Source organism: Acinonyx jubatus, chromosome B2, assembly GCF_027475565.1.
Source record: "Acinonyx jubatus isolate Ajub_Pintada_27869175 chromosome B2, VMU_Ajub_asm_v1.0, whole genome shotgun sequence".
NCBI lineage: Eukaryota > Metazoa > Chordata > Mammalia > Carnivora > Felidae > Acinonyx > Acinonyx jubatus.
In genome coordinates, this window is record NC_069385.1 from 116146356 (window position 1) to 116167452 (window position 21097).

Sequence of the window (21097 nt, forward strand, 5' to 3'; positions counted from 1 at the left end):
CACTGGTTGTTATGGCTACGTATTTTCATGCAGGATTATTTTCTTCATTTTTATAATTTTGTGGGAATTCTCAACTGCCAGTATGTGTCCTCCAGAAAGGTTTTGCATGTTTCTTCCAGGCTCCCCAGGGATATTACCAGCCTGAGACCCCATTTCTTCCTTCCTTCCTTTCTTCTTCCTCCCTCCCTCTCTCTCTCTTCCTTCTTTCCCTCCCTTCCTACCTTCCTTCCTTCCTTCCTTATAAGCTCCATACCCAATGTGGGGCTTAAATTCATGACCCTGAGATTAAGAGTCGCAGGCTCCGCTGACTGAGTCAGCCAGGCACCCCTCTCTTTGTATTTTTTCTCTCCCTCTTCCTTCCCTCCTTCGTATTTATTTATTTTGAGAGAGAGAGAAGAAAGCGAGCTTGAGTAGGGGAGGGGCAGAGAGAGAGGGAGAGAGAGAATCCCAAGCAGGCTCCACACTGTCAGTGCAAGAGCCCCTAACATGGGGCTTGATCCCAGGAACCATGAGATCATGACCGCAGCCAAAATCAAGAGCTTAGTTGGCTGAGCCACCGAAGCACCCCTTTCTTTCTTTTTCAAAAAAATAATTTCAGAAGTTTTAAAGAACTATCACAACGATAGTATCTTCTAATTCTCTTAAGGTTGCTTTCTTCTCTTTTAGTCTAAATATTTGATTCACTTATTGTCCTGAGCATCATTAAAAGGAGACTGGGTGACTATTGCTCCCTAAGTTTTGCTCACATGGCCTAAGGCCCTGGAACAGTATGCCTCATTCTAGCTGAGTGACCCCAGCCATACTTGCTAATCTCTCATTGTGCCTCACCTGCAAAATGGGCAGGTGATAGTATTTACCTTAGGGTAGTGGTGAGAATTAAGAGGTGATGTATATAGAATGCCTGGCTCAAAATAGGTGCTTAATAAAGAATATCACTTAGTGATAGCAATAATAAGCTGCCAGAGCAAAGAGATGCTATCTCTTTACAGCACCAGAAGCCAGGTAACAATAGAAAGCTGGTGGGGTGCCTGGTTGGCTCAGTTGGTAGAACATGGGACTCTTGATCTCGGTGTTCTAAGTTTGAGACCCACACTGGGTGTCAAGATTACATTAAAAATAAAATCTTACAAAAATAAAGAAAACTGGTACTGAGACTTACCTTCTCCCCCCTGAACTGAGTGTTATTTAGTTTTTTGGTATCCTCTGTCCTTACCTCTTTAGCCCTGGGAAGAGGACTGGCCTTTAACAGCTGAGCTAGTCTTCAACTATTTTTCTTTTTTTTTTTTAATTTTTTTTAACGTTTATTTATTGTTGAGACAGAGAGAGACAGAGCATGAACGGGGGAGGAGCAGAGAGAGAGGGAGACACAGAATGGGAACCAGGCTCCAGGCTCTGGGCCATCAGCCCAGAGCCCGACGCGGGGCTCGAACTCATGGACCCTGAGATCGTGACCTGAGCTGAAGTCGGATGCTTAACCGACTGAGCCACCCAGGCGCCCCCTTCAACTATTTTTCTACAGCCTAGTGTGTGGGAAAGGAGAGGGAAGTGAGAAAAAGAAACCAAGCAGATCAGCAAGCAAGGCTATCAATTTCAGAGATGCCCCTGTTCCAAGCATTCCTCTTCCTGCTCCTCACTTCCTCCTGTTCCCCTCAGACTGTCACTCTCCTGGCTGAGATGAACCTCATGGGACTTGACAGTTCAGATCACTCTGGCCAGTAACAGAGAAAACCAGGAGGCAAGTGTCACACTTAACCGTCACCATAAGCTTGAGCCTCCTGGGGCCGCTCCCCTCCAGCGGGTGTCTGCACTTTGTGCTAGTTAATCGCTGGCTCTGGGCTCCTGGTTTTTGCAGCGTCGGTGGAGGTTCGAGAGATGCTGGCCACCAGATGATACCATTTCCCACACGGCCCCGGGGGTGAGAGTGTCTGCCCCGCTACTGATGTCTGGATGACCTCCGCTTTTCCCCTTTTGATCTTTCAGTCCTTCCAATGCTTTTGTAACAACTTCCTGTAGTAAATTCCCCGTTTTGAAATTCTTAGGGGTGTCTGCTTTCCTGGCTAGATAAGCAACGAGCTGGCCTCACGGTGGCCCAGCCCACTGGCTGCTGAGGGCTGGGCGCTCCTGGGGCCTCTGTGAAGATGGCACCTCTGCAAGCAGAGGAGAAAACTGGGGTGTCGGCTGAGGAAAGTCCTGGTCGCTTGTGTGGGTGGTCAAAACTGGACAGCAAACGACAGGTTTTTGGCTTTGCATTTCCACACACCACTCAAGGCCCTTCTGAGACCCTCCCAGGCCCTCCTCACACCACCCTGGTTTGTACCGTGACACCAAGGGGGTGTGTATGTCCTTTCTGCCGCCTCCCGCACACCCCCCCCCCCATGCCGGTACCCCTGATGTTCCTTGCAGGACGGGGATGGCATCCTCTCGCTTCTCCGCCCCCGCTCACTGACGCATGGTGGGCAGGGCGGGGGATGGGGAAAGATGGGCAGCTCTCACAAGCCAGAATCAACTCTCCTGGCCTGTACCCCAAAGTCTCACTTGCCCAGCCAAGTTTCCCACTTCGTGCGCTGGACATGGAGGAGGGGGAGGGGTCTGGTCAGCCGCCTGGGAAAAACACGTAAATAACTGAGTCAGCCTAAATCAACTCTTAAATATTTAATTCCCATTTATTTAAAGTTCTGTCAGTCTGTGTACACTATTTATATTAAAAACACAGGAAGCTGGGGCTCCTAGCAAAAATATACATTTCGATTTTGGAGATTGTTCAGACACTGAGAAGAGCTATATCCTCAGCACCAGACCTGGGTGGGGGGTGGGGGCCGGGGGTCAGGCACAGCGTCTCTCCCTTTACAGCGCTGGCTCAAAGGGAGCACCCCAACCCCAATCCTTGGTCAGCCGAGGGTGGGGGTGGGAGAGGGAAGTATCTTGTCAGTAGAGAATGAGCTCAGGGCATGGAAGGCAGAGGCAGATGGACGGGACCCAGGAAGCCTGGGCTCTGGCCTCAGGCCTTCCCCAACCTTTCTCATAGACCCTCACCAAGTCCCTCGCCCTTCCAGGCCAGTCTCTTTCCTGGAGAAGCAGCCTGGGTGGGCTCTCGGCCTTCCTGCTCAGACACAGCATCCAAGCTGGGCTTCAGCCCCTCTTCCCAGGCTTAGTGCTTCACGTGGGAGGAGCGGGACTGGGCCTGGCAAGGTCTCTGGTCACCAGAAGCTGCACAGGGTCAGTGACCAGCAGGGCCAAACACGGGAAGGGGAGGGCGGCAGAACTGTTGGGACGAATGGACGTCACACTGAGCAGTCACACATGAGCAGGTGCTGGGCTGGCTCAGCTGACCCCTGGCCACCAAGGGATCTGGCCCAGCTCTGCCCATCCGCCTGTAGGCCCCTCTAGCCCATCTGTCTCAGGGAAGGGAGGGCAGGGTAAAGGGTGTGGAACCAGGTAAAGTGAGTCAGTGCTTGTGTGTGTGGAGTGGCAGCCCCAGGGAGTGTGTGTGTGGGGGCGTGGGCTTCAGCTGGGCTCCTGGATGCATCTGAGGCCGGGTCCTGGCACTGAGTGGAGAAACAGGAGTCATGGTCAGTGGCTGCTGCAGAGTGGGAGTAGGGGGGGTGGGTGCCGATGACACCAAGGCCTGGGGTCAGAATTAAGTACACCGCCTGCTGCCTTCCCTGCCAACCTCTGCCTCCCTCGAGGCTTGCTCCTCTTCAGTGGGGGTCCCACCTGGAGGGACGCCCACCTCCTTCCAGGCTGGGGGTGTCCCCCAGCGGCCAGCGCAGGGGACCATCAGTGACACTGACCTGGAAGACTGGTGAAAAGAAGAACAGAGAGGGCATTGGTATCAGTGGGGCTGGGACGTGCTGCTGGAGAGGGGTTGGCTGGGTAGGGGAGGGCGGTGATAGTCTGGGGGAGTGACTCGGTGACTCGGGCTGTTGCTGCAGTCAGCCCAGGCCCTGCGTGGCTTCCACAGGAAGCCTGGCCCAGAGAACTTAGTGTTTCTTTGGATGGCCCAAATCCTTTGCTGTGAAGACAGGAGAAGTGAGGCCCCTACCCTTGCAGGTGACTGTTGGTACAGAGGGCAGGCCCATTCCTCCCGCTCCTTGGGGGACAGGGGACGGGGCGAACAAAGGCAGAGGACCCGTTTCATGCTGCTGGTGAAGTAACACAAACTGTCTCACAAAAGGAGGGACAGACACAGGGATGGGGGGAAGGGGAGGGAGGGAGTGAGGAAGAGGCAAACCTACAGAGAGAAAGGAAGAGAGGGAGCGCAAGGAAATTAGAGAAGAAAGAGGGACTGAGACCGAGCACGAGCACGAGGAAGAAGGGAGCGCAGGGAGCAGAGCAGGGGCGAGAGACCGCGTGTCTGAGCGCAGGATGGGATTCCACGGCTCCCGGTGCGGCGTGGTGCCAAGCGGCGCCGGCGCTCAGGGCTGCTCTCCGGAAAAGTCCCGTGGGTGGTGCCTATCCCTGCTCTGTCCGCCTGCCCCTGGAGGCCCCAGGCGCACACCCTCAGTACATGTCCTTGTAGATCTCCTGGAGCAGCGGGTGCAGTGAGGTCTCCGTCTCGGTCTTCTTGATGCGCTGCATCATCTGGGCGTGCTCGGTGACCAGCTGCCGCAGGTCGGCCATCTTCTGCAGCAGCTTGGGGAAGAGGTACTGGGCGTAGGGGTGGTTGGCCTGCAGGTGGAACTCGAGGGCACGCAGGATGGTGTCCTGGATGGCCTCCACCTGGGGAACGTTTATGAGGCCTGGCCGGTCTGTGGGGACACAGGGCAGAGGTGTGGGAGGGGGCAGGCATGCATGGGGACATAACGGGGTCAGAGGAGCTCCCTTACCTCTACCCTACCCTGTGTGGGTGACTCGGCCCGGGGGGACAGCAGACCTATTGCTGTGATGGACCCAAGCCCTGGCCTGTCGGTGACTGCCCCACTGAGTATTCTAGTGTCTCCACCCCGGGTCCTGGCCCATCTCCTTTGCTTTTTTGTTTTTTCTTCTGAAAAAGGCAGTACCCTATCAGGGTTAAGAGACTCGCTGCCTGGATTCAACTCCCATCGCTACCACAGACTAGCGATGAGGCTATGGGCAGGCCACTCAGCCTCTCTGACTTCAGTTTCCTCACCTGTAAAATGGGGTAACAGAAGCACCTTCTGCACAGGGTTGTTGTGAGGATCAAAGGAGTTATACTCTAGGAAACAGAACAGTACCTGGCATGAAGTAAGTTCTGTGGCACTGTTAGCATGAGTACTGTATCTATTGTATTGGAATCTGAAAAACGCAGGCCAAGGATGGAAAATTTCTCTACCATCAGAAATAATCCCCATTAAGGGGCACCTGGGTGGCCCAGTCGGTTAAGCGTCCAACTCTTGATTTTGGCTCAGGTCACGATCTCATGGTTCGTGAGTTCGAGCCTCGCATCGGGCTCCACACTGACAGCACCGAGCCTGCTTGGGGTTCTCGCTCTCCCTCTCTCTCTGCCCCGACCTGCTCGTTCTCTTTCTCTCTCTCAAAGTAAATACATAAACTTCAAAAAAAAAAAAAAAAAGGAAATAGTTCCCATTAACATATTGGCACATTCCTTTTCAGTCTTTTTCCTGTCTCCTCTCCATCTATAAGACAGAGCCGGTCCTCCACGTACAGTTAGTGCCTCGTGTGTTCCACTGCCATCATCACATGGACACTTCCCCATGCTGCTCCAGCTTAGGCTTGGCGCCCTGCAGTGAGGGCCCAACCCCCAGAAGGGCTGGGTGTGTGGGGCAGGCCTACCTGCCCCACCCTCACTTACCTCCACAAAGAATGATGGCCGCAATGAAGAGAGCCAGGTCACTGTCATCAAGTTCCAGGGCATTGAACTTGACAGCAAACTCAAACTTGGGCTCGATGATGTCACTGAAGGGCTTTCGGAGGCTTCGCAGGAACTCACGGGTGACAAAACCAGTGCCGTTGGCCACCAGCAACCCGTCCTTGTTGACAATGGAGGCCAGCATGGCAAAGATGGCCTCATGCACACCATACTTGAGAAGTGTCACCTGGTCGTTGAGGAAGAGGTTGCTGAAGCTGGGTATGCTCTTGGCGAACTCGGTGAGCTCACGCACAGTCTCTACTGTGGTGCACTGGCAGCGGTAGAAGACATGCACGCTGATCTCCTTGTAGGGTGGCAGGCCGTTCACCAGCTGCTTCCACACCAGGCCCTTCTCTGCTTGCCACAATGTCTCGATGTCGTGGATCACAAAGGGCTGAAAACCAGGCCCCGTTAGAGGCCAGGCCTTGGGGGACCCCCGCCCATATGCTCCCCAGACCCCCTGCCTGTACCATGAAGTTAGGGGAGGGAGGAGGCCCGGTTCTCCCAGAAGTCAGGCAGGTGGCAGCAGGGCCCAGAGCCTGGGACCGCCAGGCCGAGCAGTGACACTCACCGCCGTGTGACTGGCCTTGCCGGTGAGGATGCCGCGGGCCTTCTTTTTGGTCATGTTGAAGTTTTTCAGGTAGGCGTTGTAGATGTGCTTGGAGAAGGCCTTCAGGTCGGCCACCTGCGGGTTGTGCTGATTCCCCTCGCTTGCTGTCAGCCCTGCCACCAGCTTCCTCTTCTCGGCCTCTGGCATCCGGCCAAAGCGAATGGCTGTATTGTGGGGTAGGGGTGAGGGAGAGGTCATCGAGGAGCCCAGGCAGCGGCTAGCACCTCTGACCTCCTTGTCCCACTACAGCTACGTAGGTCAAAATGGAAACATACTTTTTGACCTCAGGACCCTCAGAAGCTCTAGAGCCACAACGTTGGAAATGTTGGGGAACTCCTCCGGAATGTAAGCTCTGGGGGGACAGAGATTCTGTCTTGTTCACAGTGCCTGGCACACAAGGGCCCTAACTCATGGAGTTGACTGAGCCACTGTGGCTGGAAGGCGGTGCAGTGTGACAGGTAGGAAGACGGTCTCTGGTGTCAAAGGCCTGTACTCGAGTTCCAGCTTGGCAGCTTACTAGCCATGTGACTTAAGGCAGGCTATTTCACCTTTATTCATAAGAAAAATGGGCCAATACTTCAACCTCACTGGACTGTCAAAACAGTCGTGAGACTGACGCGCTGCCCGCTGTGCTAAGAAGGCAGCTTCAAAACAATTAAATAAGAATGTTCACACAGTAAGCACTCAAAAATGAGTCATTAGTGATGGAACAGGATACAAATCTGGCTTCTCTAAAAGAAAAGGTGAGAAGAATGGAGTTGGCCCTGGGATCTCCTAAGAAATCCCCTTAGCCCACCCAAGCAATGGAGCCCAGGCATTTACAGACTGAGGGGAGGGATCAAACCCCAGACGTGCCAGGCCCCAGCACCTAGGAAATGTTTCAGATGGAGGGCTTGGGTCCTGCCACCATCTAAAATGTAAGAGAGGGTAGCTGTGGGTGAAGACCTTTAAACAAGAAGGCTCCCCCTTGTCCCCTGGGGGTGGGTGACCCAGATAGGCAAAGAGGGGGCAGGTGGGCCGCAAAATCCTACTGTATGGGGTCTGAAGACAAGACTGAGGGAGGCCTGGCGTGCAGGGCAGGCTCTGACTCCCAGGAGTGGCCAGCCTCCAGGAAATTCCTGCCTGGCTTCTGGCAGCTGACACATATGGTCACTTGCTGGCTCCTGCCCACCTTCGATAACCAAGAAGGGCTGAGGTGATCCCAGGCTTTGGCAGTGGCTTTTCACACTCTGTCAGGCCATCTGAGACAGGCTTGAGGTTCTAGGAGTGATGTTTCCAACACTACTGGAGCTGGGGTCGGTTCCCAGTTCCCTTCTGGGCCACAGAGGCTAAGCCTCAGGTACTGAGAGGTGGTGACTGCCCGGGACCCGGGACCCGAGACCCATGTGGGCGCTGAGCAGCCTGGGGAAGGCAGGTCTTAGGCCGGCTGGTACTGTGACACGTGTGCAGTGCCTGCTGCGTGCCAGGCACTGCTCTGAGGGCACTCCCTTTCTGGGCTCCTGGGAGCCTGGTTCCAGGCTGTGTGGAGGGAGCCAGCATCCCCTGTGCCTTGCCCGGGTCGGCTCTCACCATTATGCGACATGCCCAGGGCTACACATTTCTGGAAGCGACAGTACTGGCACTTGTTGCGGTTCTTCTTCTGGATCTTGCAGATCCGCTCACACTTCTCATATTCCAGCTTCATGCGGATCGTCCGACGGAAGAAGCCCTGAGGGACGGTGAGGAGGTGAGGAAAAGCCATGAGAAAGGGAGAAAGTTGGGAATCCTGCTCTGCCCAGTGGGTTACGTCAGGGGCCCCAGTTACGTGTAAGGATGTAAAAATCCCTGAGCTCTGGAAGTAATGCAGGGAAATTTTTTTGGAGGGGAGAGGGAGAAGGAAAATAAGTAACTCGAAAGCTTTTGAAATATATATTTATGTATCTTAATTATTTATTAAAAAATTTTTTAAATGTTTATTTTTGAGAGAGGGAGAGAGACACACACACACAGAGAAGGAGAGCAGGGGAGGGGCAGAGAGTAAGGCAGAGAGAGAGAGAGAGAGAGAGAGAGAGAGAGAGAGAGAGAGAGAATCCCAAGCAAACCTCGGGACGCCCCTTATTTATTTTACATGCTTCTTTGTTAGTTTGATAACATAAAATTGTATCCTGGATAACTTGATTTATTCATAAATGTATCTGGTTCTGTGTATTTTCCAGGCAGTGGTTTAATAAAAATGATATGTAAGGGGCGCCTGGGTGGCTCAGTCAGCGGAGGGTCTGACTCTTAATTTCGGCTCAGGTTATGATCTCATGGTTCGTGAGTTCGAACCCCGAGTCAGGCTCTGTGCTGACAGTGCCGAGCCTGCTTGGGATTCTCTCTCTTCCTCTCTCTCTCTCTGCCACTCCCCTGCTGGTGCTCACTTGCTCTCATTCTCTCTCTCAAAATAAATAAATAAACCTAAAAACATATATGTGACATTTTGATGGGCGTGCAGTTGGGAGGACAATCCCAAAAACACGACTGGAAAAAGAAATGTCAAAGAGCCCCTTTCAGGCCTTGACATGCTGGAAGCTTTGATGTTAGGAGATGGTTCAGCCCAAGACCCTCATTCTGTCCTGCTGGTCTTCTACAGCTGCGTCCCCAGGGGTGCCAGCAGCCAGACAGACCATGTGAGCGGCTGGGGTGGCGCCCAGCAGGGCAGGCCTGACGAGGGACCAGCAGGACCCAGAGTGGAGGCCTGGAATGGGCCCAAGGGCCTGGCTGCCTCCCAGGTGGGAATTCCACTGGAGGCACTGTCAGGGCCCGGCCTCTCTGGCAGCTCAACTCACCATGTAATCCCCCACTCGCCATGGCCCCTACCTTGCACCCCTCGCATGCGTGAACACCGTAGTGGAAGCCTGATGCCTTGTCCCCGCACACACGGCACTCCATGTTGAGGCTGCCACACGAGGCCCCGTCACAGCCCATCTGCAACTGGTCCAGCAGCGAGGGTGGTGAGGAGCTCTGGGAGAGGTCTGCAGACACACAACATAGGGGTGGCTTCACACGCTGCCAGGACTGGGGCCAGGGGAGGTGGACAGAGCCTGTGGGGGCAGAGCAGGCGGTGGGAAGAGCCCATGTTTCTGAATCACACAGCCCTCAGCTCAGACACTTGAGGGCTATGTGCCTCAAGGAGTCAACCTCTCTGAGGATTGCTTTCTTCATCTAGAACGTGGGGCTTCTCTAGGAGGATGGCAAAAAGTTTCCAAAGCATTTCCCCAGATCTGACATACAGCAGGCGTTTGGGAATGGCAGCTCTACTCTCCAGGGTAAGTCAGAGCATTCCTGGGCTGAGCTCACCGCTGGGGAGGAGAGAGAGGGTGTGTGCATGTGAGTGTGTGTTGGGAGAAGCGACTATGTTTTGGGAAGAAAGGAGCAAGAGGGAGGAAGCAGACAGAATTTTTTTAGACCATCCTCGGGAAGTAGCTCTCTTAGCTTAAGAGGCTCCACTGTGTGGGCCACGTGGGGTTGTGTGAAATGTGTTTTGTGGACACTGAATTAGTGCAGACCTCTGCAGAGCTGCCCTTCACCCCCCTCTGCTGGGAAATGTGATTCCTGCGTGGACTCCGGAGATGCTGTAAAGGATCACTCAAGAAGCTCAGATTCATTCTCACAAAACTTCTTGCTCAAGAACAAAGAATGCAGGTATCAGTCATGTTGACTGGGAAGCATACTGAACTTCCCCAAGTTTTTTTCTATTAAATGTACAAGATGTTCGAACCAGGCGTTGTGAGTGTAAGCGTGGAAAGCACTCGGCCGTGGCAATGACTTCAGGGCATATGTGCTGCCAGATGACTTAGTAAGAATTTCCGAGAGTCCCTTCTGAATCTCTCCCTTGGGCACTCAGAAACGAACACTTCCCGGGGAAAAGGGACGTGCCCCGAGCCCCAGTCTCCCAGCCCAGGGCCAGCTGCATGGCCCCACGTGCCATCTGGCCTGCCATGCTGGCCTGCCAATCTGCTCTATTCTCTGCTCTCTTTCCTGAAGACCAAACAACCTCATTGGCGGCACAGGCCAAATCCCCAGACTGGAGAAGCAGTGGCTCAGAGCAGGATGGTACCTTAGGGAGACTCAGACCATGGAGATGAGCCCAGATTTAACATTTCCCAGGCTACTGTTCTTACCTCTGCGTAATACAGATTTAGGCCACTCCACAACATCTTGATTTCCCTCCCATGGAGTAACCCACCCTCCCAGACCAAGGTGCACTCCACTCTTCCCACACCTTCTTCAGCTCTCCCTCGGGTCCTAGGAGTGACAGCAGAAGAGCCTCCAGCTAGACCCCATCTTGGCCACAGGGAGGGGCACACAAGCACCAGACCAGACCCCAGCAGGGAGGACCGAGCGGCCTGCTGCGATCCTGGGCTGGTGACACAAGGGCAGGGGTGACACAAGTCCCTGGTTCCTAAAATGGCTTGTCCTGTCCCAGAGACTTAGCTCCTAACCTTCTGTCATTCCACGGGGTGGAAGCACCCACCTCAGCTCACAGATGGGGGCGAGTGGGCTCCCTTCCTCTCCTGGGCACAGGGCTGTAGGGGAGCCTCCAGCCGTGGAGGGCAAAGCCACTTTGGTTTTCTTCCTGGCCTTTTGTCACCACACGACAGACTACGTGTGTTTACTCAGTGTTGGGCGCCCTCCACCAGAACGTAAGGGCCATGGCACAGGAGCTCTGCCACCAGGGTGCTGCTGGATGGGGAGCCGGCACTCAGTGACTCTGGAATAAGCGGTCCTTAAGGTCCCTGGGCATCCTGAGCTCAGCGCGAACTGGCTGGAGGAGCTGGGCAATATCCACCACTCCTAGAGGCATTTTAATAGGGCAGGAGAACTCACAGGGTGAATTGTTGGGAGAAAACGAGACCTGCGCAGATGCCAGGCAGAAGGGTTTCCGGCACTTCCTCCTCTGATCTGTGTGGTCTGTATGCGTGCTCACTTTGTGTCACTTCTTGTAAGCAGTGTTGTTTTTGTGGCTGACACGTCTGCCTCCTCTGCTAGACTTGGGACATCTCTAATCACGTTGTCTTTGGGTCTCAAAGCCCACCTCCACCACTGAGTCTTGTCCACAGTAACCAACCTCTTGGGTGGTGCCTTCCTTGTTTTCCCTTGTGACCCTGGAGGCTGGGCAGGTGTCTGGTCATTTGTACTGCAATGCCACCCTCTCTTTTCACTCAACAGACATGTGATGAGCACCAGCTGTGTGCAGGGTGGGATCGGACCCTGCCCTGGACTAGCTCAGGTAAGAATGAGGTAAGAAAACTGGAACACAACATGGCGAGTGGCATCACTGGCCGAGGGGGCAGGCAGATGACACAGGACTGTGAAGGAGCCACCACTCAGACATGAGAATGTCAGGGAGATTGCTTCCCTCTGGGCTCAAAGGTGAGAGCTTTGGGGGCGCCTGGGTGGCTCAGTTGGTTAAGAAGAGTCTGACTTCAGCTCAGGTCATGATCTTACAGTTCATGAGTTCAAGCCCTGCATCGAGCTCTCTGCTGTCAGCACAGAGCCCACTTTAGATCCTCTGTTCCTCCCTCTTGTTGCCCCTCCCCTGCTCCTTCTCTCTCCCTCCCTCCCTCCCAAAATAAATAAATAAATTTAAAAAAATAATAATTAAAAAAAAATGAGAGCTTTGGAAGACCTCCAAATAGCTTCCAGATGCTCAGGAACAGGAGGCTTGAGAGTTAAGAATGTGACTCAGGAGCCATGTGGTCTGAGATCAAATTGGTGTCTTGGGCTCAAAACCCAGTTCTGCCTTCTGGGCCTCAGTTTCCTCCTCGGTAAAAGAGAGATGACAGGCATATCTATCCGAGAGTCATGGTGAAAAGTAATGGAACTACCACAGACAAAAGGCCTAGAACTTGGAAGAGGCACGGAACTATCAGTGTTAAGTTAGGAGGATGCCCGTCAGCAAGCTGCAATTCTGCCCTCTCCAAGCTGTGTACCCCACACAGGCAGGGACCTTCCTCTTTCTGGCTGATTGTACCCCTTCACCCACAGCTTCACAGAAATCCAAGGTTGTGGGGGAGGGGAGCGTCTCTGCTTATGAGACCCGGAGAGGCCCCAGGCCAAGACCAAGCGTCTCACTTCTCCTGGCCTGCCATCGGCCCTTGGCCCAGGGGCATCAGGATCACCCGGGAGATGCCAAGCTGCTCAAACCCTACTAGCCACCAAAACCACCTGAGCTCTGGGTCCTGAGGAGAGACCCTGGGTGTGCATCCCAAGGGAAGTGCTGCAAATGGGGACTGTGGAGAAACAGGCCCAGGGCGGTGTCCGGGCACTGGGAGATGGATGTCCTGCCCCCAGGTGGTGAACAGGCACAGGCTGCAGAACTTGAAAGCAGTCAGAGAGGCTTGGTGGTAGCAGGCTAGTGAGACACAGGCACCCGCTGCCCATTTGAGGGGAATAAGAGAACAAAAAAACTGACCCAAGAGGCAGAAAGAGGCAGGGGAGGTGAGGGGCTAGGGTGGGCAAAAGCGTACGCATTCTCCAGGGGGAGGTTTTGTGGCAGCGTGCATGTGTACCAGGGCTACTGAAGTGGTGGTGATTCGGGAGTGGGTTTTCTAATGATAAAAGATAAAGAATTTGGTTTCTTCCCGGTTGACCACCTGGCTTAAGGGTTTATCCTTGAATCACCACCCTACCTAAAAGTAACGATGGCAGAATGCTCCGCGTTCTAGGGACCAGGTTCTGAAGGCCCCACAGCCTCACCATGAGCCATAGGGTTCCGAGAGGCCCTCCCATACCAGGAGTCCCAGCCTTGGTGTCCCTCAGGAATGCTGGGTGGAGCCATTAGGGCATGCCATTCCGAGGGCCGCCTGCCTGCACAGCGGGCCACTCTCCCAAGCCAGCGCAGCACAGCCCTCCTCTGGCTCTTCCTCTGTTCTCAGGAAACGTACTTGCTCACCTGATGGCCATCATCTGGGCCCTGAGCCCCCGCCTCTGAACTTCTACTCCAGCAGCACCCTGCCTGACCTCCCAAACATCTTCTGAGGGTCTACCTCCACCTGTACCGCAGGAGGGGAGGGGGAAAGAACCAGCATTTATCAGCCACCCACTAAGAGCTTGTTAGTATCATTTCATATCACCTTGGAAGACACAACTGACCCCATTTAAGATGAGGTTAAGGGATCTGCCCAAGGTCACCTAATACACGGTGGGACCAGGACTTGAACCTAAACCTGACTGCCCTGTAAAGACTGTGTATTTATATGAATAACAGCTCTTTTTTTGGGCACGCCTACTATGTACCAGGTGCTCTGCTGGATACGTTGTACCATTAATCCCATGTGAACCTTAAATAACCCTTCAAGCAGGTCTACTTATCCTTTTATAGGTGAGGAAAGTGAGGTTCAGAAGGTTAAGTAACATGCTGACAGTGGCATTAACCAGATCGTTAATTTTGACATGTCCTCTTGGCCAGGCCATGATACCCATGGTACCCAGTTTTTGATCAAACACCAGTCTAGACGTTGCTGTGAAAGTATTTTTTAGATGTGATTCAAGTTTTAATTTAATTTTTTTAAGTTTATTTATTTATTTTGAGAGAGAGACAGAACAAGTGGGGGAGGGGCAGAGAGAGACACACACAGAGAGAGAGAGAGAGAGAGAGAGAGAGAGAGAGAGAGAGATTCCCAAGCAGGTTCCGAGCTGCCAGCGCAGAACCCAAAGTGGGGCTCAAACTCATGAAACTGAGAAGATGACCTGAGCCGAAACCGAGTCAAATGACTGAGCCACCCAGGTGCCCTTAGATGTGATTAACATTTAAATCATGACTTTCCATAATGTAAGTAGGCCTCAGCCAATTAGTTGAAGGCCTTATGAAAAAAGACTGAGGCCTCCCTAAGAAAGAAGAAATTCTGCCTCGGGACTGCCTTCAAACCCGAGCTACGGCATTAACTTCCCTGGGTCTCTTGTCTGGTGGCCTGTCCTGCAGATTTTCAACTTGCCAGCCCTCACAATGGTGTGAGCCAGTTCCTTAAACACACACACACTCCCTCTCTTTCTATGTATGCACACATCCTATTGGTTCTGTTTCTCTAGAGAACCCCGACTAATACAGCAGCAGAGTAAGAACTGGAACCTAAAACCATCCAATCCCTTGGGCTGAGCTCTTATTGTACTCTATGACTTCCCATAAGCATGTATATGTTCATTACTATTAAATCAGTAATTCATGATTATGATAAATGATGAGACATGTCACTGCTGAGGATGACACCGTGCCATTATTCAAATGTTTGGACTCAGAGTAAACACTAAACCCAACTCCCAGAGAGTGAACGAACTATCAGTTGTACCATCTTGGATTACAAGTTCAGCAAACAGACACTACTGACCTTATTCACATCATTTATGTATGGGTGAAGGTTCCCGTGCATATCTAGTTTCCATCACTGCAGGTATACTGTTGTCATACCCGTGAGAGTGGCCAGGAGGGGCCAACACTGTTACCTTTGCTGGCAGAGCCCCATAGGTAAATAGCTTCTGAAGTGTCAGGGCCAATTCTGTGGGACTCTGGAACTGGGGTACTAAGCAGCCTCCTTACTTCTGTTGTCCTGTTCACTTGCACAGTGGGCTTCTCAGGGCTGCCGCACAGCCTTGTCCTCAACTGCACAGCCAGCCCCTGCCTGGACACCCACCACATACTTGCTGAGAGAGGAGGTGCCCAGGCCAGGAGGAAGGACGCCTGATCTTTCTCAGCTCCATCCCCACATGAAGACCCCTGACTTCTTTCTAGGGTGTGGCTGGGATGCCCATCACTAAAGCAGGAGGGGACAGCAACCCCTGCCATGACCCAGCGGGGGGACACTGGGCATAGGAGTTTCTTCGTCGCAGGCCCGTCCTGCCTGCCTTCTCAGGTGTTGAGCTCGGTATAGACACAGAATCAGTGCAGAACCTCTGAAGGGTCAGAAGAGAAGCAAACTGTGTGATCTTCCTTCTGTTTCAGGGCTTGAGGCTGTGTCCCATCCTCTTGAATTCCTGAGGGGACTCCAGAGGCCAAAGTCATAGACTCATGGCAGAGAACCTTACCCAGCCAACCCTTGAGGTGGGCACACTTTAAAGGTAGAGACTGAGGAGCGTGTGGGTGGCTCGGTCGGTTAATCGCCCAGGTCTTGATTTCAGCTCAGGTCATGATCTCACAGTTCATGAGTTCAAGCCCCACAATGGGCTCTGCACTGACAGTGTGGAGCCTGCTTGGAATTCTATCTCCCTCTCTCTCTCTCTCTCTCTCTGCCTCTCCCCCACTTGCTCTCTCTCTCTCCCTCAAAAGAAATAAAAATAAAATGTAAAAGTAAAGACTGAGATTGGAGAAGTGAAGTCACCAGCAAAAGCCACAGCTCATAATCACACAGACTTGAGATCCCTGCTCTGGCTCCCCAAGGTGAGGCTCTTTCTTCCAGGGCCTTTCACCTGCTGGCCTTTTTTGGGAAACAAAACTACTTTAACTTTTTGTTTTTAATGTTTACTTATTTTGACAGAGAGAGAATGCATGAGCAGGAAGGGGTAAAGAGAGAGAGAGAGAGACAGACAGACAGACAGACAGACAGAGAATCTCAAGCAGGTTCTGCACTGTCAGCTCAGAACCCAAACTGGGACTTGATCCCACAACCCTGGGACCATGACCTGAGCCGAAATCAAGAGTCAGACGTTCAACCGACTGAACCATCCAGGTGCCCCCAAATTACTTTAACCTGTTAAAGAAAAGCAACGCATTTGCTTCTTAAATTAGGAGAGTACTGTAGATTTGAGAATAATACATAATGGCATGTACCAAAGATCCTACTCCTTTGAGTTAATGGCATAGTCCTTTGTGTGTACACTCTTCTAGTGCCTTCCATGATACTTAAAGATTTTTTTTTTTTAAGTTTATTTAAACTTGTAGGGGTCAAACCCACGAGCAGTGAGATCACGATCTGAGTTGAAATCAAGAGTTAGACGCTTGACCGACTGAGCCACCCAGGTGCCCCGATACTTAAAAGATTTTTAAGCAATGGGATCCCCAATTTGTCAGGAGCTGTTTTTCCCATCAGTGTATTCAGACCTACCCTATCCTTGTTAATGACTACACCGCATTCCACAGTATGGCTCTACCACAGTTTATATAACCAATTCCCTACGATGGGAGCTTGCCAATTTTTTGCTTCTATGAGCAGTGCTGCAGTAAATAAGTGTGGAAATCTCTGTGTGTTCTGCGCGGGTATTTACATGGGATACATTCCTAGGAGGGGAACTGCAGGGCCAAAGGAATGTAAAAAGTGTTGGCCTGCGTAGCCAAACTGCCCTCCACCCTCTAGGCTGGAGGGCCATGTCTTCCCCCTCTGGCCAAAACGGTTCTCTTTGCTAATCTGACAGGCTAAATGACATTTTATCTTGAAGATATCTTCTTTGATTAGTGAGTAGACTGAAAAACATTTTGTTTTCTGGCCAGCTGTATTTGTCCTACCATGAACTGCCTGTTTCTATTTTTCGGTTGTTTGCCTTATAGAATTTGTGGGAACATTTTTTATACTATGGCTTTAACACATTATGATTATGTTAAACAACCCCCTCCTGTTTCAAATCTTGAGCAAGGCAGTCTTCCTATCTCTCCTTCATCGATTTATTGATAAATGGAATATATTAAATACCACATGATACATAGCACCGCAAGGGCAGTTGGGCAAATTTTCCCCCAGACATCTCCCTGCGTGCCCTAATCCCATGGATAAAGCTTCCCGAGATGCCATCATCTTGCCCACTCGCCCTGCCTGGGCATGCAGGCACTGTACTCTGATCTGTACGTGAACAGCAGTATCATGTGAGGATATGGTCCCACAAGGCTGTGTAGGAAACTCCAGGACAGGTCATTACTTCTGTGTGCCTGGCCCCAGATGTGGGGACAGGGTGGGCCAGGCTGGGTGGTGAGGCCACAAATCCCATGGCCTTTTCGTCACTTTTCACTCTTCCTCAGTGATGTAGTTTGCTCATTCTTAGCCTCTGGTGTGTTCCTTCTGCTTCCTAACCTTCCTTGCCCATCTCAATTTCAGAACAGTACATGCTATTAGCACTAAGTGACCAATCACCTCTGGTTAGCTAGTCCTTTTCTGAGAAAGGCTCGGTCTCTAACTTCATCTCAGTCACCAGCCAACACACAGGGAATAGGTTACCGTGGGGTTTGGGGGATACTTTCTCCTAAGGCCTGAAATCACACCAAGCCCACTTTGGTCACTCCTGGGTACGTGGGTGGGCTCAGAGGGACGGGATAATGGCCTTTCCCTTACCCCCGCCATGTGCCCGGAAGAGGAAGACGCGCTGCAAAATCCAGGGACTCGTTTTGCAGGTTCAAAATAGTGTGGCTCAAGCATTTGGGCCTTTCTTAGCTGCAGGCTAGGCAGGAACCTGTTCTACCTCAACAGCCCCTGCCCCAACTCTGACACCATCTACCTCTTCTCCACGCAGAGATGGGCTCCAGAGTCCATCCTTGTGGGGTGGGCCTACTCCTCCACCCTGAATCACCACCACCTGTGGTCAGGATCTCCTTCAGCGGAAACCAGTAGCAAAATCAGGATGTCCCCTCCTGGAAGTACATCCTCTCATGACACCGAGTTCCCTCTGAGGGAAGGGAGCAAGAATCAACTGAATGTGTTGGCACTTATGTGGAGGGAGAAGGAGAAAAGTGGTGGGGAGGGCGCTAGGAGCAGGGAAGAGGCAACAGCAGGGAAAACCAGGGGCCAAGAAGTGGATTCTGAGTGGCCCTGAAGGTGGACGTAACATCATGATGGTGACAGGGACAGAAAGGTACAGGGTCCCAGAGAAGAATGTCTACCCTGCTACTAACAGTGGATAAACAAAAGGGGAACCAACAAGTGAGATAAGAGAAGCTAAAAACTGTCTGGCTGCACAAAAGTAATCTTAATTACAGTCATTCATACTAACCGCTTAGCATTGATGCCTAATTATAGTGCAGCTCGATGACTTGTATAATTGGCACCAGATCAATGGAGTTGGGTGTTCTGACTGATCATTACAGTCACAGGTACAGTCGACCTTTCCAGTGTGTTGTTAAATGTAGATTGGCTCCGGATCCCTTGGGCAGTAGCAGTGGGAATAATACTGACGACACGCATGACAAATGCCAGCTCATTTAATTCCCACAAAACGCCCTGTCCACATCCCCCACAAGCCCCGTCTGTTTTGCAGAAAGAAGAAGTGCAACTGCCTGAGGTCTTGCAGCCGATGAGCAACAGAACAGGGGTGTGAACGGAGGCTGTCTGGCTCCAGTCCTGAACCACTCTGCTACTCTGCACCCCGTGACGTTGTTTGCAGAGGGCATTTCCTGTTCTGCCTGCCGTGCTGCCTCCGCCCCGTGTCCCCTGCTGCGCCCTCCTCACCTGTATAGCTGCTGGAAGGAAGCGAGCGCTCTGGTCCTCCGTTGAGTTCTGGGCCTCCTTCTGCCTCTGCCACTTCCTTTTTCTCCTCCTCTTGCCGGACCTCAGGGGCTTCCCCTGGTGGCTGCTCCATGGCTGATTTCCCCTCGGTGCCACGCCTGCAGGCCCGGTCATAGCTCTGGCATCATCTGGGTCTGGACGCAGATGGACCTCTACAGGGAAGTTCCCATCAGCCTGGGCCAAGGGGCAGACAGGAAGAGGATGAGAAGGTGATGGAGCAGGGCATGCGTGAGGGCTAACACCTGAGGAGCCAGTATGGCGGGGGCTCCCCTGCTCCTGCTCCTGCATGGCAGGAACGCCTCCTCCCTGCAGTGCTATCCTATGGTCTCCACTCCTTGCACCACGAGTCACTTCTCCTTCTGCCCTGTATCCATTTGGTTCCTGAGACAGGTTTGTGGGGTTCAGAGCAGTCTCCATGAACCAGACAGGGCGACAAGCCACCACATCACTTTTCCCAGCCTCCTCGGCCCCATCCTGCTCTTTGAGCCAGATCAGAACGACTTCAGGGGATTTTTTTCAAGCTCCTGATAAGCACTGCGCCTCCTAACCACCATCCTGTCCCTACTCCCCCCCCCCCCCGCCCCCCAGCACTCAGGCTCTCCTAAGCCACAATTCTTGAAGGGAGTGGATCCTATCCTTCCTGTGTTTGGGTGTGGGGGGGAAAGGACATGAGCCGCTGCTGGGTTAGGCTCACAACTGGCAGCAGATCTGCAACTAGACCCTCAACAGCATAGCCATCAGGCAAGGGGAGATGCATTCTGTCCAGGACTTTCCAAGATGGGTTACTGGGTGGTGACCCCCCACATCCTTATCACCCAGGAGGAGGCAGTTCCAATCTCCAAATAAAATATTGCCCACAAATGCCACAGTCAGCGGTGGTAAGATCCTGAGGTGTTGCTGGTGAGGGTCATCCTGGCAGGGGACAGTAGGCAGAGGCCTTGAGAGTGGGGTAGATTTTGACCAGAGATGGCATGAAACTTGTCTTGGAGGTAAAGCACGAGAAAAGACTCGGAGGCAGCACAGTGGGGGAACCGTAAGGAGTCCTGGTGGCCAGGCAGTGGGTGCTGCAGGAGAGAGGATGTGGAGGGAGGGCTGGGAAGGTGGGCTATATCTAGGCACGTGCAGGCTGTGGGAGGATAGAGAGAGGAAAGGTCTGCTTTACAGAAATTCAAGCATCTGTGGGACTTCTCCTACATGTGCCATGGGCAGCTCAAACTCAACCTATCCAAACAGAACCCACCATCTTCCCCCAAACCCACCCTTCCTCTGGTAATCCCCACTTTAGTGACCCGCGTGCCCATCCACCCACTTCTCAAAGCCAGAAGGCAAGGGTGAGCTGAGACTCTTCCCTCACCCACGCTGCTCTACACTTGCAGACTTGGCTGCACGCTGGAACCACTGGGGAGTTTTTAAAATGTGGATGTCTGGGCCTGTCCCCAGAGCTTCTCATCTGATGGTCTGGGGAGCAGCCTGGGCATTGGGATCTTTATTTCTAGTTTTTCTGCTGATTTTAATGTACAGCCAAGCTTGGGAATCAATGTTCCACAGCAAAGCCACTTCCAAATGACAGTAAATCTTCCCTCTCATCATTCCTTTCCATCAGGCTTTCATTTTTTGTTCAGACTGACAATAACCTCTTAGTTTGTCAACGAAAGGCAGTTTGGAAATCCAGCCCTAGAGTCTAAGAGCTGGGGGGTTGGGAATCTGAAGATACAGGGAGTGTCCTTGTTGATTTGACAGTCACAGGAAGGGATTCAGTTCACCAAAGGAGATAGCAACATGTCAAGGAAGGTCAGAGGCAAGAGAGACTGGGGACAGCCGGACAACTCAGAGTCATGGGAAGGGCTGTTTCACAGGGGAGGGCTCAACCATCTCAAATGCTGCCGAGGTTAAGGGTGATAAACTGACACATGACCCCTGGATTCGGTGACTACCAGGTCGTTGGTGACTTTGTGAGACAAGTTTTAAGTCAAGTGGTTAGGACGGAACCCTGGGCTCTGAAGAATAAGTGGTAGTGAGGAAGGTAGGACAGTGAATGGAGACTAGCTTTTTTTGGTAAATATGTCACGGAAATAAATGTACAAGAGGATACTGCCTTGAGAAAGTGCTGAAGCCAGGAAGTATTTTAGACTAGGGGAGACTCAGTCTGTGGATAAAGAGGTCTGCAGAGAAAGACAGTCTGAAGATTCACGGAGGTAGCTGTGGCAGAATAACTGA

General features: G+C 52.4%; 1 protein-coding gene across 7 annotated transcripts in view; it reads right to left on the minus strand.

Moving 5' to 3' along the window:
• Window positions 1-2644: 2644 nt before the first annotated feature.
• PPARD (peroxisome proliferator activated receptor delta) overlaps window positions 2645-21097 on the minus strand; it is an 82058-nt gene continuing 63605 nt past the window's right edge. For 3 of the 7 annotated variants that reach the window (XM_053222911.1, XM_027057914.2, XM_053222912.1), the window contains 6 exons: window positions 18824-19054; window positions 9279-9433; window positions 8010-8148; window positions 6402-6604; window positions 5774-6224; window positions 2645-4748 (listed from right to left, as the gene is read on the minus strand). In XM_053222911.1, coding sequence (XP_053078886.1) covers window positions 4501-4748; window positions 5774-6224; window positions 6402-6604; window positions 8010-8148; window positions 9279-9433; window positions 18824-18953 — 1326 coding nt within the window. In that variant the 5' untranslated portion in view covers window positions 18954-19054 and the 3' untranslated portion in view covers window positions 2645-4500. Of the gene's footprint in view, window positions 4749-5765; window positions 6225-6401; window positions 6605-8009; window positions 8149-9278; window positions 9503-18823; window positions 19055-21097 lie in introns of those variants that run through there. The other 4 variants (XM_053222909.1, XM_027057913.2, XM_053222910.1 and 1 more) reach the window with 2 other exon arrangements.